The sequence below is a fragment of the Jatropha curcas genome, chromosome 1 (genome assembly GCF_041381405.1).
Source record: "Jatropha curcas cultivar XTBG-Jc1 chromosome 1, XTBG_Jcur_1.0, whole genome shotgun sequence".
Lineage (NCBI taxonomy): Eukaryota > Viridiplantae > Streptophyta > Magnoliopsida > Malpighiales > Euphorbiaceae > Jatropha > Jatropha curcas.
The window spans coordinates 34,588,235-34,605,259 of NC_143151.1; the positions used below are offsets into that span (position 1 = coordinate 34,588,235).

Sequence of the window (17,025 nt, forward strand, 5' to 3'; positions counted from 1 at the left end):
CTTATCTACGTTTTCTCTGTTAAGGATTTAGAGACTGATTAAATTAAGCAATGTCTGTGTTAGGGATTGTAAATTAGGGATTAAGTCATTGACTATTGATATCATTGCCATTATTCAATGTTCAATTCAACAAACAGCAAACAAGCTGGCCTCTTAGATTTTTGACTAGTGTCTTCATTCAAGAATATACAAAAAAAAATACGTCATTTACTATATTTTTCTTCGTATCTGATCTACTCATTAGTTTTATTAATACGGAAAGTAGAAGATTTTGAGACGATGGATTTATCATTTTTGAACAGGGGTAATTTTTATTAATGTTATAGTTGTATAAAATAATAGACATATTGAATTAAGAACATTCTTAATTATTGGACTTTTTTAATTGATCAGAGACTATGGCAACACAGTTTGATTGTCCTACGTTGGATGTATAATTTTGTGTCCTGACTCCTAATATTGAAAAAATGAAAGAAAGTGCTATTGTTTAAAAATGTAGACTTGCATGAGATTGAAAAATAAAATAAAATGAAAATGCTATTGGGCTCTGGTGGGCTATATGTAGTTTCAGGGTGTTAAAGAAGTTGGGGTTTGGGCTGGGCCTGCAAGATCTCGATCAAGAAATAAAATTAAAAAAATCGACTTCACTGGGGATCGAACCCAGAATCTCTGGTTCCGTAGACCAGCGCCTTATCCATTGGGCCATGAAGTCCTTAACATTTGAGTTTCATGACAAACATATATAACAAAAATACACAAGGCAATCATTAAAAAACAAACCAGGTTGACTAATAGGCCAAAAGTAATTGATATTTTCAAAGTGGAGATGATTTTGGAATGCGTAACAGATAAAGATCCAGAGTGGTTTATCTTTTGACGAAACAACATTTTGTAATAATTTCTAAAATGGATATTTTATATTTGAAAATTATCTATGATGTGAGATTATAGTTACTTTATAAAAGAAACACTTGCTGTGAAGTAGAAATTGCCTACGTTGGAAGAGTCCCTACTTGCATTTTTTTTCAAAAAAAAAAAAAAAAAAAAAAAAAAAAAAAAGGAGAGAAAAGTCCTTCTTGCACCTAATTTATGAACAAAAATCAAAGTTAGGACCACAATATATAATTAAAAAAAGAAAGAAAGAATGAAAATAAATTATGAGATAATGTTAAACTATGCTGTCATCATGTGGTAGATAATGCCATGTATGTGACAACAATTGAAAGAACCTTTTTTTAATATTGGACCAATAAAAAATTTTAAGGTAGTTGTAAGCAGCTTGGAGGGCACCAATAAGGAGAATCTCTTGTCGCTAATTGTTAATTCTTTTTTAGATCTTATCCTCTAATCAGGGGCCGAAAAGTAATATACAATTTAATTAAAAGAAAAATCTATTTAAAGAGAGGATAGACAACAGCCGCCTTCTACGTTCTTAATTAGGTCTCTACTTATTTCGATTCGATCTATTTATATATATGTATACTAGAAATACTATCAAAAAAATTATGTTTCATTGATTTGATCGGTGAATGGATACGAGTTTAGAAAAGTCAACCGCTCTTGATTACATGATTAACAAGTTTAATTAGAATCGCCAATCGAATCAATTTTTGTATATGGTACAAGATATTATGCTAAACTAGAATATTAATGCTTTTATGTAATTTAAAACATAATTGGTAATTACTAATTAACTATAGCTATGACGACAAGAAAAATTAAGAATGCAAAACAAACGTATGTTCACAGCTAAACTGCCCGGAAAAGAGAGATGAAGAGAATTCGATTGACGAGAATTTTGGTCAATTTTGTATAAATATGTTATAATAATGCTAAATAATTGTGATTTGATTAGAAAAATGGATGGTAGGAAGTTATTAATTTGGTGTTGTGAAATTTATCGTATTATTTCGGCCTATTTTGTTTCCGTGAATTAAAAAAAAATATTACCGTAACAAAATTTCATTGGCTTGTAAAATTATGTTAAATATAACTCTTTATTTTATTTTTTTTTTTATAAAATTTCTAATTTGGCAGAAGGAACCAAACATATCCTAGACACAAACTGCCAATCAACAATGAAATTCCTCATATTTTATTGTAGAATTAATGTTTTGGAAAATGAAATGTTAAGATAATAACAATGTTTTGGGAAATGAAATGATCCTCCTAACATTAAAAAAATTAAAAAAAAAAAGTTGCAATTGGGAATTATCACTTGATACACGTGAGAAAATGCTTTCGTGATTGTATAGTTTCTTTGTATTTCTGGATACACTTAGACTCAAATTCTTTAAATAAAAAGTCGAGTATTTTACTTTCGTCTTATGAGCCTAACGCGGTTTAATTCGGAAGAATACATCCAAGTATAAACTAGGAAAATAACTTTTCTTGAAATTTTTTCCTACCCTTTTTATTATTGTCTTTATTCCCTTCTTTTATGGTAAAGAGTAGGTGTGAATGATTCGTCAGCATGAGTTGTAGTCTCTCCTTTTTGGTAATTCACTCAAGGATTTTGAACGTTGAGCCTTAATAACCAAATCCAGGTATGCTTTTCACACCGCAGCTTCAAAAAATGTCAATACAAAGCAAAACACGGTAAGTGGGCTCGCTGGACAGCTCTTCACATGCCTGCCTTGCCAAATATCCAATGGACACATTTTTCACATCCTAATCTTGAAATTTTCTATCTCAATTAGGCTAAAAGTCCAATATCTTAATCCAAATTGGCACTCTCATAATTAATAATAATTAATTAATTAAAAGATGGTCGCATGTAACAGCAAAGGGCAGGTGAACAGATGGACGATGCTGATTATTTTTACTATTTTAGTTTGTTTTCTGTTCATTTGGAAAAAAAAAAATACTATCCGTATGAAGTTCACTCTGTTGGCGTTCTTGTCTATGTAAGATATTGGTGTATTGTAAGAACAAACAAGTACTATAAATAAGAGTAACACCCAAGTCTCCTTCCCACTCAAAAAAGTTTTTTTCTTTTGTAGAAAGAGAGATCGGAAATTTCTGTGAGCTAAAACCATGGCTACCATTGTTGTTCCTGCCAATGTTTCTTATGTTGAAGATGCTGAGACTCTCAGAAAAGCTTTTGAAGGTCTATATTCTATTAGATATTCTTTCAATGATTCTATCTCCTGTGTTCTTAAATTTTGCTGTTCATGATCAGTGATCAATTGACCATGCATGCTGTTCTTTGATTTTGATTTTTTTTTGAAGTATCTACTTTTGATGGTTTGATCTCTGATCATACAAATCTAATTTAAATCCATGATCACCTTCTTTATCCTGAAAAGTAGACATTAAAAAGACATTTTATTTAGCAGTTGATGGGTTATTAATTTTTCTCTCTAAAGTTTCAACCTTTTCTTTTTCTTTGTTGTTTTTTTTGGTTAATCATCATTTTTTATGCAGTATCCAAGAAATGAGAAAGAAAGACTGATATTGGTATTTTTGTTTTTGATTTTTGATCTTGTAGGATGGGGTACCAATGAGAAGGCAGTGATTGCAGTTCTTGGTCATAGAAATGCAGTTCAAAAGAAGCACATCAGGCAAGCATATTGGGATCTTTACCAAGAGGATCTGGTTAAGCGTCTTGAATCTGAGCTCGGTGGAGACTTTGAGGTGATCAATTTATTAATCAATACCATCAGTTTATCATTTTCATTTCAATTTGCACAATTTGTTTGATCTTGATTATATATACACCTAAATGAAGTTTATGATTTTATTCGTCAATATAGAGAGCTATGTATAGATGGATATTGGACCCAGAAGATAGAGATGCAGTATTAGCTAATGTAGCTCTAAGGAAATCTGGTGATTTCCATGTTATTGTTGAAATTGCTTGCGCCCGATCTGCAGAGGAGCTTTTGCTGGTTAGGAGAGCCTATCAGGCTCGCTACAAGCATTCTTTGGAAGAAGATGTAGCTACCCATACCACTGGTGATATCAGGAAGGTATGTTAATTACTTAATACAAGTCATTTACTTTGATTTGTGTCTGTATTTTAGGCTTGTTATTGATGATTCTGTATATTCTGGTTATTTTTGCAGCTATTGGTTGGGTTGGTGACAGCATTTAGGTATGAAGGTGCAGAGATAAATACAAGATTGGCAAAATCTGAAGCTGATGTTCTTCAGGAAGCAATTAAGGACAAACACTTCAATCATGATGAAGTTATCAGAATCCTCACTACAAGGAGCAAGACACAGCTCAATACTACTTTCAATCACTTTAAAGATGACCATGGCACTTCTATTACTAAGGTATAGACCAAATTGGTTTCAACAGGTTGGACACCAAATTTTCCTACAAAGTTGAATGTTTAATTTGATAATTGTTGTTTAGGCTTTGCTGGGAGAGAAAGCTGACAATGAATTTGTAAGATTGTTGCGCATAGCCATTCGAACCATGAACGAGCCTCTTAAGTACTATGAGAAGGTAAAATTTACTTCATTTATATATCACAGTTTCCATTGCAGAATATTGAATTCTTAATGAACTGAAGTGGGTTGGTTGAACTTGCCCTATAGGTATTGCGCAATGCTATTAAAAGGATTGGGACAGATGAGGATGCGCTCACTCGAGTGATTGTCACAAGAGCAGAGAAGGACTTGCTGCATATTAAGGAACTCTACCACAAGAGGAACAATGTGCCTCTTGATCATGCAGTGGACAAAGAAATTCATGGAGATTACAAGCATTTCCTCCTTGCTCTGCTTGGACACCAGGACTAAGTTATCTCAGTGATTGAGAGTTCTAAGTTGCTAATAATAATGGTTTTGTTTGAGTTTGTTGCTGCGAGGCTTTTATTTTTAAGGTTGTCTTGTTCTTGAATTTCTATCTTGCTTGAGACAATATGTATTATCTTTTATGTAATAACTGTTTCTTTCTCTAAGCATCCATGTTTTCTTTCTTAATTGAATGATTGTTTTGTTCATCCAAGCAAGAACCCAAATACTACAAATTTGCATTTGTTCTCTTCATCCATTCTTTTAATTATCGAAACATAGCTGAGCTGCGATGTGACAGGGAAGGGATGATGCTTAATCAAAGGAAGAAATTTAATCTTTTTAGGCCGGAAATGTGACAGGGGAGGTGCGAACAGGAGGAAGAAATTTAGTTTGTTTAAGCTTTTCTTCGAATAGTACTCAGCCACGCATATAAAACAAAGATCAAGAATAATAATAAAAAAAGAAAATAATCACATTTTCAAGTCAAAATTTAATCATTTCATTAAAATCCACCTAATGTCAGTGCCTCTCCTGTTAGTTCCATTTGCAGTGTCTTCATTTTCTTCAACAGAGCGACTCTGAACTCTCATTTTATCCCTTGGAGATTGTTCTTTTTAAATTTTAAGCATCTTTCTTCTTCTTCTTATTATTATTTTTAGTCATCAAACATAAAAAATACACTGAAGTGTGACAGGGGAGAATTTATCCCAAAAATAATTTATTAATGCTTATTTTTCTAAACACAATTCACATACTCCACAAGAGAAATTAAATATCAAGAAAACAACATATTGATTCAAGCAACATTCTAATAATTTCATAAAAATAATTAGTTCTCTCTTGTTATCAGGGCAAGCAAGAAATCCCTGTAGTTTCCATTTGCAGTTTCGTTAATTTTCTTGGATAGAGCAATTCCATATAGTTTGTTGTAGTCTTCGTCAATCTCCTTCAAATCCACATCTGCTCTGCTTACAATTACTCTTGTTAGTCCCATTTTGGTTTGATGATCAGCATCATTTCTCATTGCCTCATCCACAACCTGAAAGTACATTTCATATGCAATTAACCCATGAAAAATCCAAAAAATTAATGTAAAAAAGTGAATTATAATAAATTAATTAACTTAATTACCTTGCAGAAATATGCCTGAGGAGTACATAAGCATTCAATTGTCTCCTTTAAGATCAAGTCAGCACCTTCAAGAGCCTACATAAAACATGACAGGGATTATCAGACATTAACTATGAACATATGAACTACAATTCTTTCATTTTAAAAGTATACCTCATTGATGCTTTTGCCAGAAACTTCCTTGTAGTGTCTGTAAATTGCCTGGATATGGAGCTTGCTTCTTGTTGATAATATTCTAATCACCTCTTCATCCTCCATTGGGTTCTTCTTGTCACCATTTTTAATTCCATTAGCAAATATTTTAGCTTCAAATTTTGCAGTTTCTTCCTTAACCATTGGCCCTTCGTACCTATATGCACTCACTAGTGCTACTAAAAGCTGATCATAACACAAAACACAAAAGAAAAAGAAAATCAATCTGACAAATCTCTGCTTCAAAACTTCCCTGAAAATGGGGATTTGAGTGTATTATTATACCTTACGCTCACTGGTAGTGACATGAGCAGCAACATGTTCTTCAATGGAGTGATCAAACAGGGAATGATAAGCTTTTCTTGCTCCCAAAAGATCTTCAGATGATCTGGTGCATGCAATCTCTACAATAACACCATAGGACTGTGGACCTTCCTTCAAGGACTCATATATCAAGCGAGCATCTCTTTCCCATGGATGCATGGCCCATAAAACCAGTGCATTCTAAACAGCCATTGATGCAAGAAAAGATCAGTTAGCAATCTCTGTAACGATTTCTCAGTGGTGGAATTGGAAAACAGAGAAGAAGATATACCTCAAACCGAACAAATTCATGCCTGAGAAGATTCATACGGTGACTATCCCATCGTTCAAAAGAACGTTCATCTTCAATGAACAAGTGAGGAGTTCCTTTTCTAAATGTTCTTCTATGCTCAGGATGTGATTTTCCAAGAATTGAGATTAGTGAATTCTCATCAACTCCAAGTCCTGCCATTAAAGAACACTTATATTCTTCATATTAAGAAACTACAAAGAAAAAAAAAAGGAAGAATACAGAATAGTAGAAAATTAACCTGAGAAAGCCTTGGAGAGAGCTTCCAGTTCTTCAGGATGAGCCATGTCTGATACCCTTTTCTTTTTCTGAAAATTATGCTTTATTGTGTTTTGTAGCAGGAGATGCAAGAAGGAGAAAGATATTATCTTACATTTATATGAATGTCAGAGGTTATTGTTGTCATTTGAAAAATAAAGGGTAACTTAAAATTGTTATAAGAAACAATAATTGTGAAATAATACAAAGGAAGCGAAACTGAAGTGAAGCAAAATGACCTGTGACTCCTTAAAGTTGTTAAGTACTTTTAATTTTCAAAGCTTAAAATAACTATTCCAGACAGATGTTATAAAATTAATTAATTAATTAAGAAAAAAGTAACGGTCGAATTTAAAATTCAGTTAAAAAACAAGGCGCTGGCATGACAACTTTATTAGTTTTTTCTTTTGCTGTAATTTCCAACATTTTTCAATCTTTGCGACTGAACCCTATTTCTTTCATAGTACAGAATTCTTACCACCCAATTTTGTTTTTTTTGCATTCATACCCTTCATACTTATTTAGATATGGTAATTGATTCAATTCAAAATTGTAAAATCACCAAAAACACTCTGATTTCACAATGTACACTCAATATATTTCTCTCTTTTTTTTAAAAAAAAGGTAGTAATTTTATATACTGAAATAGAATTTAATTTAAATATAAATTTTATATATTTCTGCATCTTGTCAATGAACTTGACCATGGTAGGTAGATTTGGATAGCTATTGACTCAAATTTAATTAATTAATAATCACAAGTTGCATGCATATATTAAACTTTCTATTTAATAATTAACTGATTAGTAATGGAGAAGCAAACAAAATTAGGTACATAAAAAAATATGTTATGTTAGTTCAGAGATAAGCTTTTGGCATTCACATGAGCTGTTTTGCATTTGACTATAATAATTAAGGATTAAGAATAATTGGAAATTAGTACTCATACATGTATATTTATATATTTTTACTTAAAATATACCAACCGAGCGAGGATAATGACATATATATAGATAAACGTTGCGTTAAATCTCGTATTTGATTATAAAATCGAACATATATAATCATTGTACGACCTGAAATGATATTCACGTAAAGTTCTTTTTTCATATATCAAATCTTTCTATTTTCATTAATTCAATCACGTGTTAATGTTTTTTTAGTAGTTAGAAAAGCCCATCAATTATAATTGATTGACATGTGAGACCAACAAAAAAACAAAAAAAGATTAGATACAACTAATTTCTAAAACGTTTTTAATTCAATTGATAAGATATGTTGACTCATCGGAATCCGATGTTAATGATTTGATGAGCTGTTTGCTTCTTTATTTTCCGGTGGGTCACTCCTATAATGTAATGTCTTTCTCTTGCTTTACATGTTAGGGCTTTCTTTTCTTTGTTTTTCATTTCCACTTAGGAATTTCTTGGCACCTTCCTATTCTTCTTTCTTCCTTTTTTTTTAATTTTCTTTAAAACAACTTTCAAATTCACGTTTTTTTATGGACATTTCATATCAAAAGTGTGTTTCCACCTTCGCTATAAATTTATAATCGTCGTACCCATCTGATACATTAAATTAATTAAAATAATTTTTAAAATTTAAACGATATTAATTTATGAACATTAACTGAAAACAAAAATAATAATATTAAAAATAATTTTTAATTGATTTGATATATTGACAGTGCTATGTACTCGTATAACCAATCTTATCCATAATAATATTTATTCAACTAATAATATTATTAAAATTCGTTTAATCTATTATCATTGAATTTCTCAATAATTAGATTTGAAAAGGTAATTTCTATCATTAGATAAATGATTGAAAAATAATTTTCAATCATTAAATAAATGAGATGGCAAAAGACAATTTTCAATTAAAAAATTATAATAATTTAAATTATCATATTAAATTATAATATATTCTGGTTTTTTATTTTATTTTATTTTATTTTCAGATTATAGGTTGTGTTTGACAACTGAAATCTCCAAGTGGTAATTATTATCTCTTAGACATCACAAATATTTAATAGCTCACCAAGATACTCAAAAATATTTTATAATTCTGCATTTGTCAATCTACTAGAAAATTAGTGAATATCAACAGTTCAGGGTCAAAATGATAAAATGAAAAAAGTTGATGGGAATTTCTACAATTATACCAAAACCTAAAGGCGTTAGGCCTCGATCCTTGCTTGGTATTAGGAGGGAAAATAGAAACAGAATCGGAAAGAAAAGAAACTGAAAAAACCGAAAATTGCAATAACTTACTTCTGATGTAATTCATTGTTTTAGCTGTTTTTTTAATAATCCATTAAATCAAAAGCCCGCGTGTTTGTTTCCAGAGAAAACTCTTGGAAGAAAATGGCTACTCTCAAAATACCAGACCCTGTTCCTTCCCCAACCGATGACGCTGAGAAACTCAGAAATGCTGTTCAAGGTCTGTGTATCATCTCCTTTCTCATTTCCCTTTCTCAGTTGTTAGAATTTCTTGATTTTCTTTTCAATTTTTTCTTTTCCCCATAACTTCCTCTGAGGTGATGGTTTCACGCAATTTTCAATTTAAGAACTTTTTATTTGATAGGCCATAAATGGACTTAATATTTCTCCTGCTGCTGTCTTCTATGGGTAACTGGTTATAGGATTAGGCACAGATGAGAAGGCGATTATACAGATATTAGGGTGTAGAAATGCAAGTCAAAGGAGGGAAATCAAAGAAACCTATCAGCAGCTTTACAAAGAATCTCTCACTGATCGTCTCCGTTCCGAGCTCTCTGGTGATTTTAGAGTATGAACTTTTTCATTATTCAAGTCAGTTCATGATTTTTCCCCCTCAAAATAATTCTTTTCTTAGAATCTGATTTCTGTAGAACATATAGTATTAAATTATTAAAATATGAGTGGCAAACCACCGACTGAAACATGAGTTTTGGTAAAAATTTGAGATCCCATTGCTCCCCAGTTTTGTAAAAGCTTCGATTGTTAGTAACTAGGCTTCTGTTTCATAGGGAATTTCATTCATGTCAATCACTTTATTCATGTCCACATATATGAAAACTTAAAGACTTTATTTGAATCCTTACAGAAAGCAGTAATTTTGTGGACGTATGATCCGCCAGAAAGGGATGCAAAACTTGCAAATAAGGTATTGAAAGGAAAGAAGAAAGGCGCCAAGCAATTGCAAGTGCTTGTTGAGATAGCATGTGCAAATTCTCCTCATCATTTGCAAGCAGTAAGGCAGGCCTACTGTTCTCTATTTGATTGCTCCCTTGAAGAAGACATTGTATCTGCTGTCTCTTTGCCACTTAGAAAGGTCAGTCACTCTCCTTAAAAACCCATATTTGGTGGAAAGTTAAGATAGAAAAAAAAAAAACGGTAGAGAAATGAATGTAATCCAAAGAACTGCATTTTGGATCCCCAATTCTGAAAGGAACCAAACATGGCACTTGACTGTCGATTATGTCGGCAGTGTTTATGATATAAGTGATTCTGATTTTTGCATTGGACAGCTTTTGGTGGGTTTGGTAAGCTCTTACAGGTATGATAAAGAACTGGTGGATATGAATTTGGCCAACTCAGAAGCAGCTAAATTGCATGAAGCTATCAAAGGAAAGCAACTAGATCATGATGATATAGTGTTTGTCCTCGGCACTCGGAATGTGTATCAGCTCAGAGCAACGTTCAAGTGCTACCAGGAAAACTTTGGAGCTCCTATTGAACAGGTTCAGCTTCTGCAATTTATCTGAGTTTAGAAAACATGATTTTCTTAGGAACTTTTCTAGAGGTTATCTTGTTGACTGATTTTCTTTGCAGGACATAAAGAAATGTGGAAAAGATGATTTGGAATCTCTGTTGAGAATTGTAATTTTGTGCCTTGATTCCCCAGAGAAACACTTCGCTGAGGTCATTGATTTTGATCCCTTGCGGATTAATTTTTCCATGAGAAAAAACACAACCATTGTTTTGAAGTCTTTAATTTTCTTCTCAGTTAGCAATTATTCATTTGTTGACAGGTCATTAGAACTGCCATCATTGGGCTTGGGACAGATGAAGATTCGCTAAGTAGAGCAATCATAACTCGAGCTGAAATCGACACGACAAAAATCAGGGGAGAGTATTTCAACATGTACAAATCTAAACTTGATGATGATGTTATTGGTGACACTTCAGGAGATTACAAAGATTTCTTGATGACCTTACTTGGTGCAAAAATCTGATTCAGTTTACCTGAAACTACTCTGTCTTCATCTCCATTGACACTGGATTGCTTATGCTGCTATTTATAAAATAAATGTTGTAATTGCTACTGGATCAAAAATCAAACTTCATTAGCATTATGCATGTAATGATACTAATTTCATCAATCAGATTGCTTGTAATGATTTCTTATAATTTTTCGTATGTCAATCTCTGGTTTGTGTAATGTCAAAAGAAAATTTGTAAACTTTGAAGTGAGTTAAGTGCAAGCCAGAAGCAACATTTATGATTTGGATGTCCAAGGACAACAAAATTCCTTATGTTTTCTACAATGAATCTGCTGAACATCTTTAGCAGTTGAACAAATGAATATGACCAAATCAGAAGTGGTTTTACAATCTTCTGAACATCTTTATGCAAGACATGTCTCAAATATGTTACATTGGGATGATTGTTCAATGAGAAGTGTCCAAATTTTTGTTGTTTCTTACAACAATTTTGGCCATCTAAATGACTTTTAGCATTCAGTTAACAAATGGGATTGAATCACATTACTGAGAAACTTCTACTTTTGACTCATGAGTTGTCCTCTTTCAGGAAATATTTGTATCAAAAAATCAAGAAAAGGGCCGGTAGAAAAGAAAAACTACTGACTGAAAAGGGCTGTCATGGAATTAAAATAACATAATACAACTATTTTCAAATATACCCTAATCGTCTTGAGTCAATATCTTTTTCAATCTTTTTTTTGCCAACTTAGTTCATTAAAAAGATATTTTAATAAAATATTAACCCTAATTATAATGATTTCACATAATTTCTTTCGTCATAGTAAAATTCTCTGAATGGACACTTAACATGGAACGGAGATAATACGTGCTAATGCTTTTTGTTTTTAGGTGGCAAAACTTTTTACAAATGGCAATTTGAAGCACATGTGAATGTGATTTTCTCATTACCTTTTTACCCAATCCTTACTTTATTAATCATAGACCCTTTTTAAAGGGCCTTTCTTATCACGTGCAATTTTTTTTCTCAATTTATAATTGCAGGCAAAAGATCAATCTTAACGAACAATGGGTTGACATTTGTGTGCAAAATCTTGAAGACAAGTGGTTTTTCTTGAAAAGGCTTTATTTAAAAGCATTGAGCCCTTTTGTCCCGTTTTGATGTTTGTTTCCCATCACGTAGTCCTTGGCCTAATCCAAATATTTTGGAATTTGATTAATAATAAATTATTCAAATGGGTTTCTTCTTGAATGAATTCAAAACCGAGTAATTTATTATTCAAATGTATTCAAAGTTCAATTTCATTGCTTGCAATACCAAAATGCAGAAAATGCAGAAACAGGGTAGTAAAACTCTGTTTTTGACTCGGTCCTTCCTTGTTCAATACCGCTCATTAAATGTGCAAGAAAAAATAGCAAAAAGAGGAAGATAACTGATCTTATTATTAAGAAACCAGGTCATAGCCGACTGATGACACTGACCTAGAAGATACCCTTCTCCACAAACCTCCAAACAAGAAACTTCCAATTTGCTGCCCAATAGTAAATCTTCTTATGTAGTTCCAAAATTAAAAGGAAAAAGGAGACTAACACTCTGTCTTTCATACATAAGTTTGTTTATTTGTTGGTTTCTTTTTGTGGGTTTCCTTCTATATTTCTTGTAATCCCGCCCAATACGGATTTAATGGATACACGAACACTTTCTTGGATTTTTATTGCAGTCAATTCAGGTTCATTTCCTCTTTATTTCTTCCAGTCTGAATTCTTTATCTTTCTCCCCTTGTTGAATTCTTGAATTATTTGATTTCTTTGATTCTTGTTGTACATGCAAGCACATATATATACACTCAGTCTCATAAATATAGAACACAAACACACAAGTATTTGTGTGTTTTATGTATATATATATATATCTTCTTTATTGTAATTTCTTCTCGATTTTATCCCTAATTTGATCTTTGATTGCTTTCGATTCTCAATATCTACACCTTTTCCTATTGTTGATTTTTGTCTTGGTTATTTCACTCCTCTCAATACTCCTGTCTAAATCTTTACCTTGAAAGGGAAAAAAAAAAAATGCAATCATGTGAGGAAAAGTGTTTCTCTAAGCTTGTGACAGAGCTGCAAGCCTCAGCAGAAGAGGTAGCATCGCTAGCAAAGGAATCTGAGTCTGAAAAAGAAATTTATACTGAATTTGAAATTCTGCTTGAGAAGTTTTCACCAATTCTCATAGAATTGAAGCAAAATGATAAGATCATGGATAGACCACCCGTTAGAAAAGCAGTTGAATCCCTTGAAAAAGAGCTTAGGCGTGCCAAGGACTTGATTCAAAACATAGGTTCGAGATCACCTCTTAAGCAAATGGAGGACTTGACTCAAGATCTTGGGAGGTCTTTAGGCCTTGTGCTCTTTGCAAGTATTGATGTGTCTCCGGAAATTAAAGAAAAGGTCGCAACATTACATAAAGAATTGATGAATACCAAGTTTAATAATGCTATTTTAAGTCCAAGTCCAAGTCCTAGTGCAAATCCTAGTCCAAGACCAAGTCAAGAATCAGGGTTTGTGAGTGAAATTGACTCTGAGAGGGAAATTGAGGAAGAAAGCATTACTCTTAGTATTGAAGAAATAGTGTTGCAACTTAAGTATGGTAATGATGAAGAGTTTAGGCTTGCACTTATGGGATTGCGTGATTTTATTAAGGATCAAGAGATTGATAAGGAGTGGATTAATGATGAAGGAATAATTCCTATTCTATTTACTCGACTGGGTTCAAACAAGCCTAGCAGCCGGTTGAGTATCATTCAAATGCTAAGAATCCTTGCTTCTGATAGTAATGAAAAAAAGGTGAAAGACAAGGATCAATCGTTTTTCTCTTTGTAATTTGGTGTGAAAAATGAAACATTTCAAGTTGTTAGCTATCTTACATTTTGTGGTAGCCTGCAGGAAAAGATGGCAGATGTTGGGTTCTTATCACTATTGGTGAAGTCTTTGACTCGAGACGAGGATGAAAGGAGGGAAGCTGTAGGTTTGTTGTTGGAACTCTCAGAAATTTCTGCAGTTAGGCGGCGTATTGGAAGAATACAAGGCTGTATTGTTATGCTAGTGACAATGCTTAATGGGGATGATCCAACTGCTTCTCATAATGCAGGAAAGTTGTTGTTTGCTCTGTCAAGCAATACGCAAAATGCACTTCATATGGCTGAGGCTGGTTACTTTAAACCTCTAGTGCATTGCCTGAAGGAAGGTAGTATCAGAACTTGTTTTCACTTGATACATTTGCTTTTCGAGTTTAAACCATTGGAAAATTTTCTTGTGCTGTCATGTGCCTTTGAATTATCATAACTAGCAGATTTCTGAGTTCATATTAAGATGGTGTCACAAGTAGAAATTATTCAGATTATCTGATACCTGAACATTAAACGGTTGAGTAAAAGTCTAAGCACGAATTGTTTGTGGAAGGATATATACTTATTAATGGCTTCTATCTTTGCAGAAAGTACATAAAATTCATGTTGGGTTAAGTAAGGAATGGAGACTTTTACTGTCCCCATCTTACTAATCTGAATTTTAATTGAAATTGAGATCCAAATTCTATTCCTACAAAATGCTGCACTTTTTCAAGTTGCTGCTGTTCTAAATATAATCATCTTGTTTTCGCAGGCTCTGATATGAGTAAGATCCTCATGGCAACAGCAATCTCAAGAATGGAGCTCACAGATCCAAGTAGAGCTTCCCTGGGTGAAGATGGAGCAATTGAACCCCTTGTCAAAATGTTTAAAACTGGAAAACTTGAAGCCAAGTTATCTGCTTTAAATGCATTACAAAATTTATCAATGTTGACAGAAAACACACAGCGTCTAATCAGTTCAGGCATTGTACTACCCCTACTTCAGCTACTATTCTCTGTCACATCTGTGCTAATGACTCTTCGGGAGCCAGCAGCAGCCATACTTGCAAGGATTGCTCAATCAGAATCTATTCTGGTCAACCAAGATGTTGCTCAGCAGATGCTCTCACTTTTGAATCTGTCCAGTCCAGTTATTCAGTTTCATCTCTTACAAGCACTTGATAGCATTGCTTCACATTCTAGGGCATCCAAAGTAAGAAAGAAGATGAAGGAAAATGGTGCACTCCAGCTTCTCTTGCCTTTCCTAACAGAAACTAATATCAAAAACAGAACTGCTGCCTTGAATTTGCTTTTCACTCTTTCTAATGATTCACCAGAAGACTTGATGGAGCAGCTTGGAGAAGCTCATCTTAATAACATTGTCAACATAGCCTCTTCCTCAGTATCTGAAAGTGAAAAAGCTGCTGCAATTGGAATTCTGAGCAATCTTCCCATTGGCAATAAGAAAGCAACAGATACATTCAGGAAATCTAATTTGCTGCCCATTTTAATCTCGATATTGAGTTCAAGTGAATCAACTTCAACTTGCACAGCAAAGTGGTTAATGGAGGGCATTGCAGGCTTATTTATTCGCTTTACTACTGCATCTGATAGGAAATTACAGCTTCTTTCTGCAGAATTGGGCACAATTCCTTTGCTTGTGAAGTTGCTGTCAAATGGATCACTGGTTGCTAAATGTAGAGCTGCTACCTCACTAGCTCAACTATCACAAAATTCATTAGCACTAAGAAAGTCAAAATCGAGGTGGACATGCATGTCTCCTTCTTTAGAGGCTTTTTGTGAAGTTCATGATGGTTATTGCAATGTTAAAAGGACATTTTGTTTGGTCAAGGCTGGTGCTATCTCTCCTTTGATCAAGATATTAGAAGGAGAAGAGAGAGGAGCTGATGAAGCTGTTCTTGATGCACTTGCAACTCTCTTGCAAGATGAAATTTGGGAGAGTGGGAGCAACTATATAGCCAAAATGTCAGTTTTTCCAGGGATAATGAAAGTATTGGAATTTGGAAATGTGAAGGCTCGAGAAAAAGCATTGTGGATATTAGAGAGGATATTTAGAATTGAGGAACACAGAACACAATATGGTCCATCTGCTCAGATTTTTCTCATTGATCTTGCACAAACTGGTGATTCAAAATTAACATCAGCAGTTGCAAAAGTTTTGGCGCAACTAGAGCTTTTGCAACCTCAATCTAGTTACTTCTAAGACAATTTTGTGTCATGTAAGCAATGTTGTGCATAGAATTTTTGCATTATACTTCTGTATACATTGTTGCTTGAGAATTTAAACCTTCACATTTTTTAGTTCTTTTTCTCTGAATTATTTAATTCTTTTTACTTGAGACAAACTGTTGAAAGTAAGAAACTCTGTGCTTGTACATAGCAAATATTAGTAACTGTTACCAATACATAGATCTATCAGACTCAAGAACCTGAGCTTGATCTCACAACCCAAGAATTACATAAATCTCAGCAACTCACACTATGATATAGTTTGTTCAATCACAACATATACAAGTAATTTTCTCTTAGATTAAAAATACAGGCAACATATAAGGATCGTGCGTGTTGAAGATGATCTGTAGTCTCTCATCCAATTACAACAGTGGTGTCAAAGCATATGTCACAGACCCAACAGCAGCACAAAGCGAAGAGGCTGCATAGTTGATGATGAAAAATTGTTCAAATGATCAGAAAAAGAGGTTCTTTATACAAAAATTCTCATAAATGAGTGATCCATACAACCAACAGTATGCAAGACTAATTGATTGGAGAAAAAAGAAGAATTACCATCCTTCAAGAAAGCCTCTATCGCCTCTACTCCCTTTTGGTTTCGTGTGTGGACAACATTTGTTCTTCTTTCCTGCAAGTTATTTTGGAACAGAATTCAACTTACTCCAGAGCTCTATCAAAACTTCCAAAGTAAATAAATGAACTGAAAAATATTAATCTCTGTGTGTGTGTCTTG

At 33.2% G+C, this 17,025-nt stretch overlaps 4 protein-coding genes and 1 non-coding gene across 5 annotated transcripts; 3 read left to right on the forward strand and 2 right to left on the reverse strand.

Moving 5' to 3' along the window:
* Positions 1 to 639: 639 nt before the first annotated feature.
* TRNAR-ACG (transfer RNA arginine (anticodon ACG)) lies at positions 640 to 712 on the reverse strand. The gene has a single exon. It is a non-coding gene; the product is annotated as a tRNA-Arg (tRNA).
* A 2,324-nt stretch (positions 713 to 3,036) lies between these two features.
* On the forward strand, positions 3,037 to 4,751 carry LOC105631206 (annexin-like protein RJ4). The gene is given in 6 exon segments (NM_001306040.1): positions 3,037 to 3,109; positions 3,491 to 3,636; positions 3,756 to 3,971; positions 4,068 to 4,280; positions 4,363 to 4,455; positions 4,548 to 4,751. Coding segments are annotated over 6 exon segments (945 nt in total).
* Positions 4,752 to 5,449: 698 nt separating this feature from the next.
* ANNAT4 (annexin 4) lies at positions 5,450 to 7,083 on the reverse strand. The gene is made up of 6 exons (XM_012213235.4): positions 6,926 to 7,083; positions 6,667 to 6,839; positions 6,357 to 6,575; positions 6,033 to 6,257; positions 5,880 to 5,954; positions 5,450 to 5,787 (listed from the first exon to the last, which is right to left on the reverse strand). Exons 1-6 carry the CDS (start codon positions 6,969 to 6,971, stop codon positions 5,578 to 5,580), a joined length of 948 nt encoding a protein of 315 aa, XP_012068625.1. The 5' UTR covers positions 6,972 to 7,083; the 3' UTR covers positions 5,450 to 5,577.
* A 1,922-nt stretch (positions 7,084 to 9,005) lies between these two features.
* Positions 9,006 to 11,339, forward strand: ANNAT3 (annexin 3). The gene is made up of 6 exons (XM_012213233.4): positions 9,006 to 9,387; positions 9,590 to 9,735; positions 10,033 to 10,260; positions 10,457 to 10,669; positions 10,761 to 10,850; positions 10,961 to 11,339. The coding sequence occupies exons 1-6, from the start codon at positions 9,312 to 9,314 to the stop codon at positions 11,162 to 11,164; spliced, it is 957 nt and encodes a 318-aa protein (XP_012068623.1). The 5' UTR covers positions 9,006 to 9,311; the 3' UTR covers positions 11,165 to 11,339.
* A 1,120-nt stretch (positions 11,340 to 12,459) lies between these two features.
* LOC105631203 (U-box domain-containing protein 44) lies at positions 12,460 to 16,361 on the forward strand. Its single transcript, XM_012213232.4, has 3 exons — positions 12,460 to 13,996; positions 14,096 to 14,396; positions 14,813 to 16,361. The coding sequence occupies exons 1-3, from the start codon at positions 13,229 to 13,231 to the stop codon at positions 16,261 to 16,263; spliced, it is 2,520 nt and encodes an 839-aa protein (XP_012068622.1). The 5' UTR covers positions 12,460 to 13,228; the 3' UTR covers positions 16,264 to 16,361.
* Positions 16,362 to 17,025: the final 664 nt, after the last annotated feature.

What these genes read in the sequence shown, in the direction of transcription:
- ANNAT3 (XM_012213233.4), top strand. Translation starts at nt 9,312, where the DNA reads ATGGCTACTCTCAAAATACCAGACCCTGTTCCTTCCCCAACCGATGAC. An exon ending in AGCTCTCTGGTGATTTTAGA is followed by an intron (nt 9,736 to 10,032) that starts GTATGAACTTTT and finishes GAATCCTTACAG; the next exon opens with AAAGCAGTAATTTTGTGGAC. An exon ending in TTGGAGCTCCTATTGAACAG is followed by an intron (nt 10,670 to 10,760) that starts GTTCAGCTTCTG and finishes TTTTCTTTGCAG; the next exon opens with GACATAAAGAAATGTGGAAA.
- LOC105631203 (XM_012213232.4), top strand. Translation starts at nt 13,229, where the DNA reads ATGCAATCATGTGAGGAAAAGTGTTTCTCTAAGCTTGTGACAGAGCTG. An exon ending in CTGATAGTAATGAAAAAAAG is followed by an intron (nt 13,997 to 14,095) that starts GTGAAAGACAAG and finishes GGTAGCCTGCAG; the next exon opens with GAAAAGATGGCAGATGTTGG. An exon ending in AGTGCATTGCCTGAAGGAAG is followed by an intron (nt 14,397 to 14,812) that starts GTAGTATCAGAA and finishes TTGTTTTCGCAG; the next exon opens with GCTCTGATATGAGTAAGATC.
- ANNAT4 (XM_012213235.4), bottom strand. Translation starts at nt 6,971, where the DNA reads ATGGCTCATCCTGAAGAACTGGAAGCTCTCTCCAAGGCTTTCTCAG. An exon ending in ATGAATTTGTTCGGTTTGAG is followed by an intron (nt 6,576 to 6,666) that starts GTATATCTTCTT and finishes ATGGCTGTTTAG; the next exon opens with AATGCACTGGTTTTATGGGC. An exon ending in CTCAGGCATATTTCTGCAAG is followed by an intron (nt 5,788 to 5,879) that starts GTAATTAAGTTA and finishes ATGTACTTTCAG; the next exon opens with GTTGTGGATGAGGCAATGAG.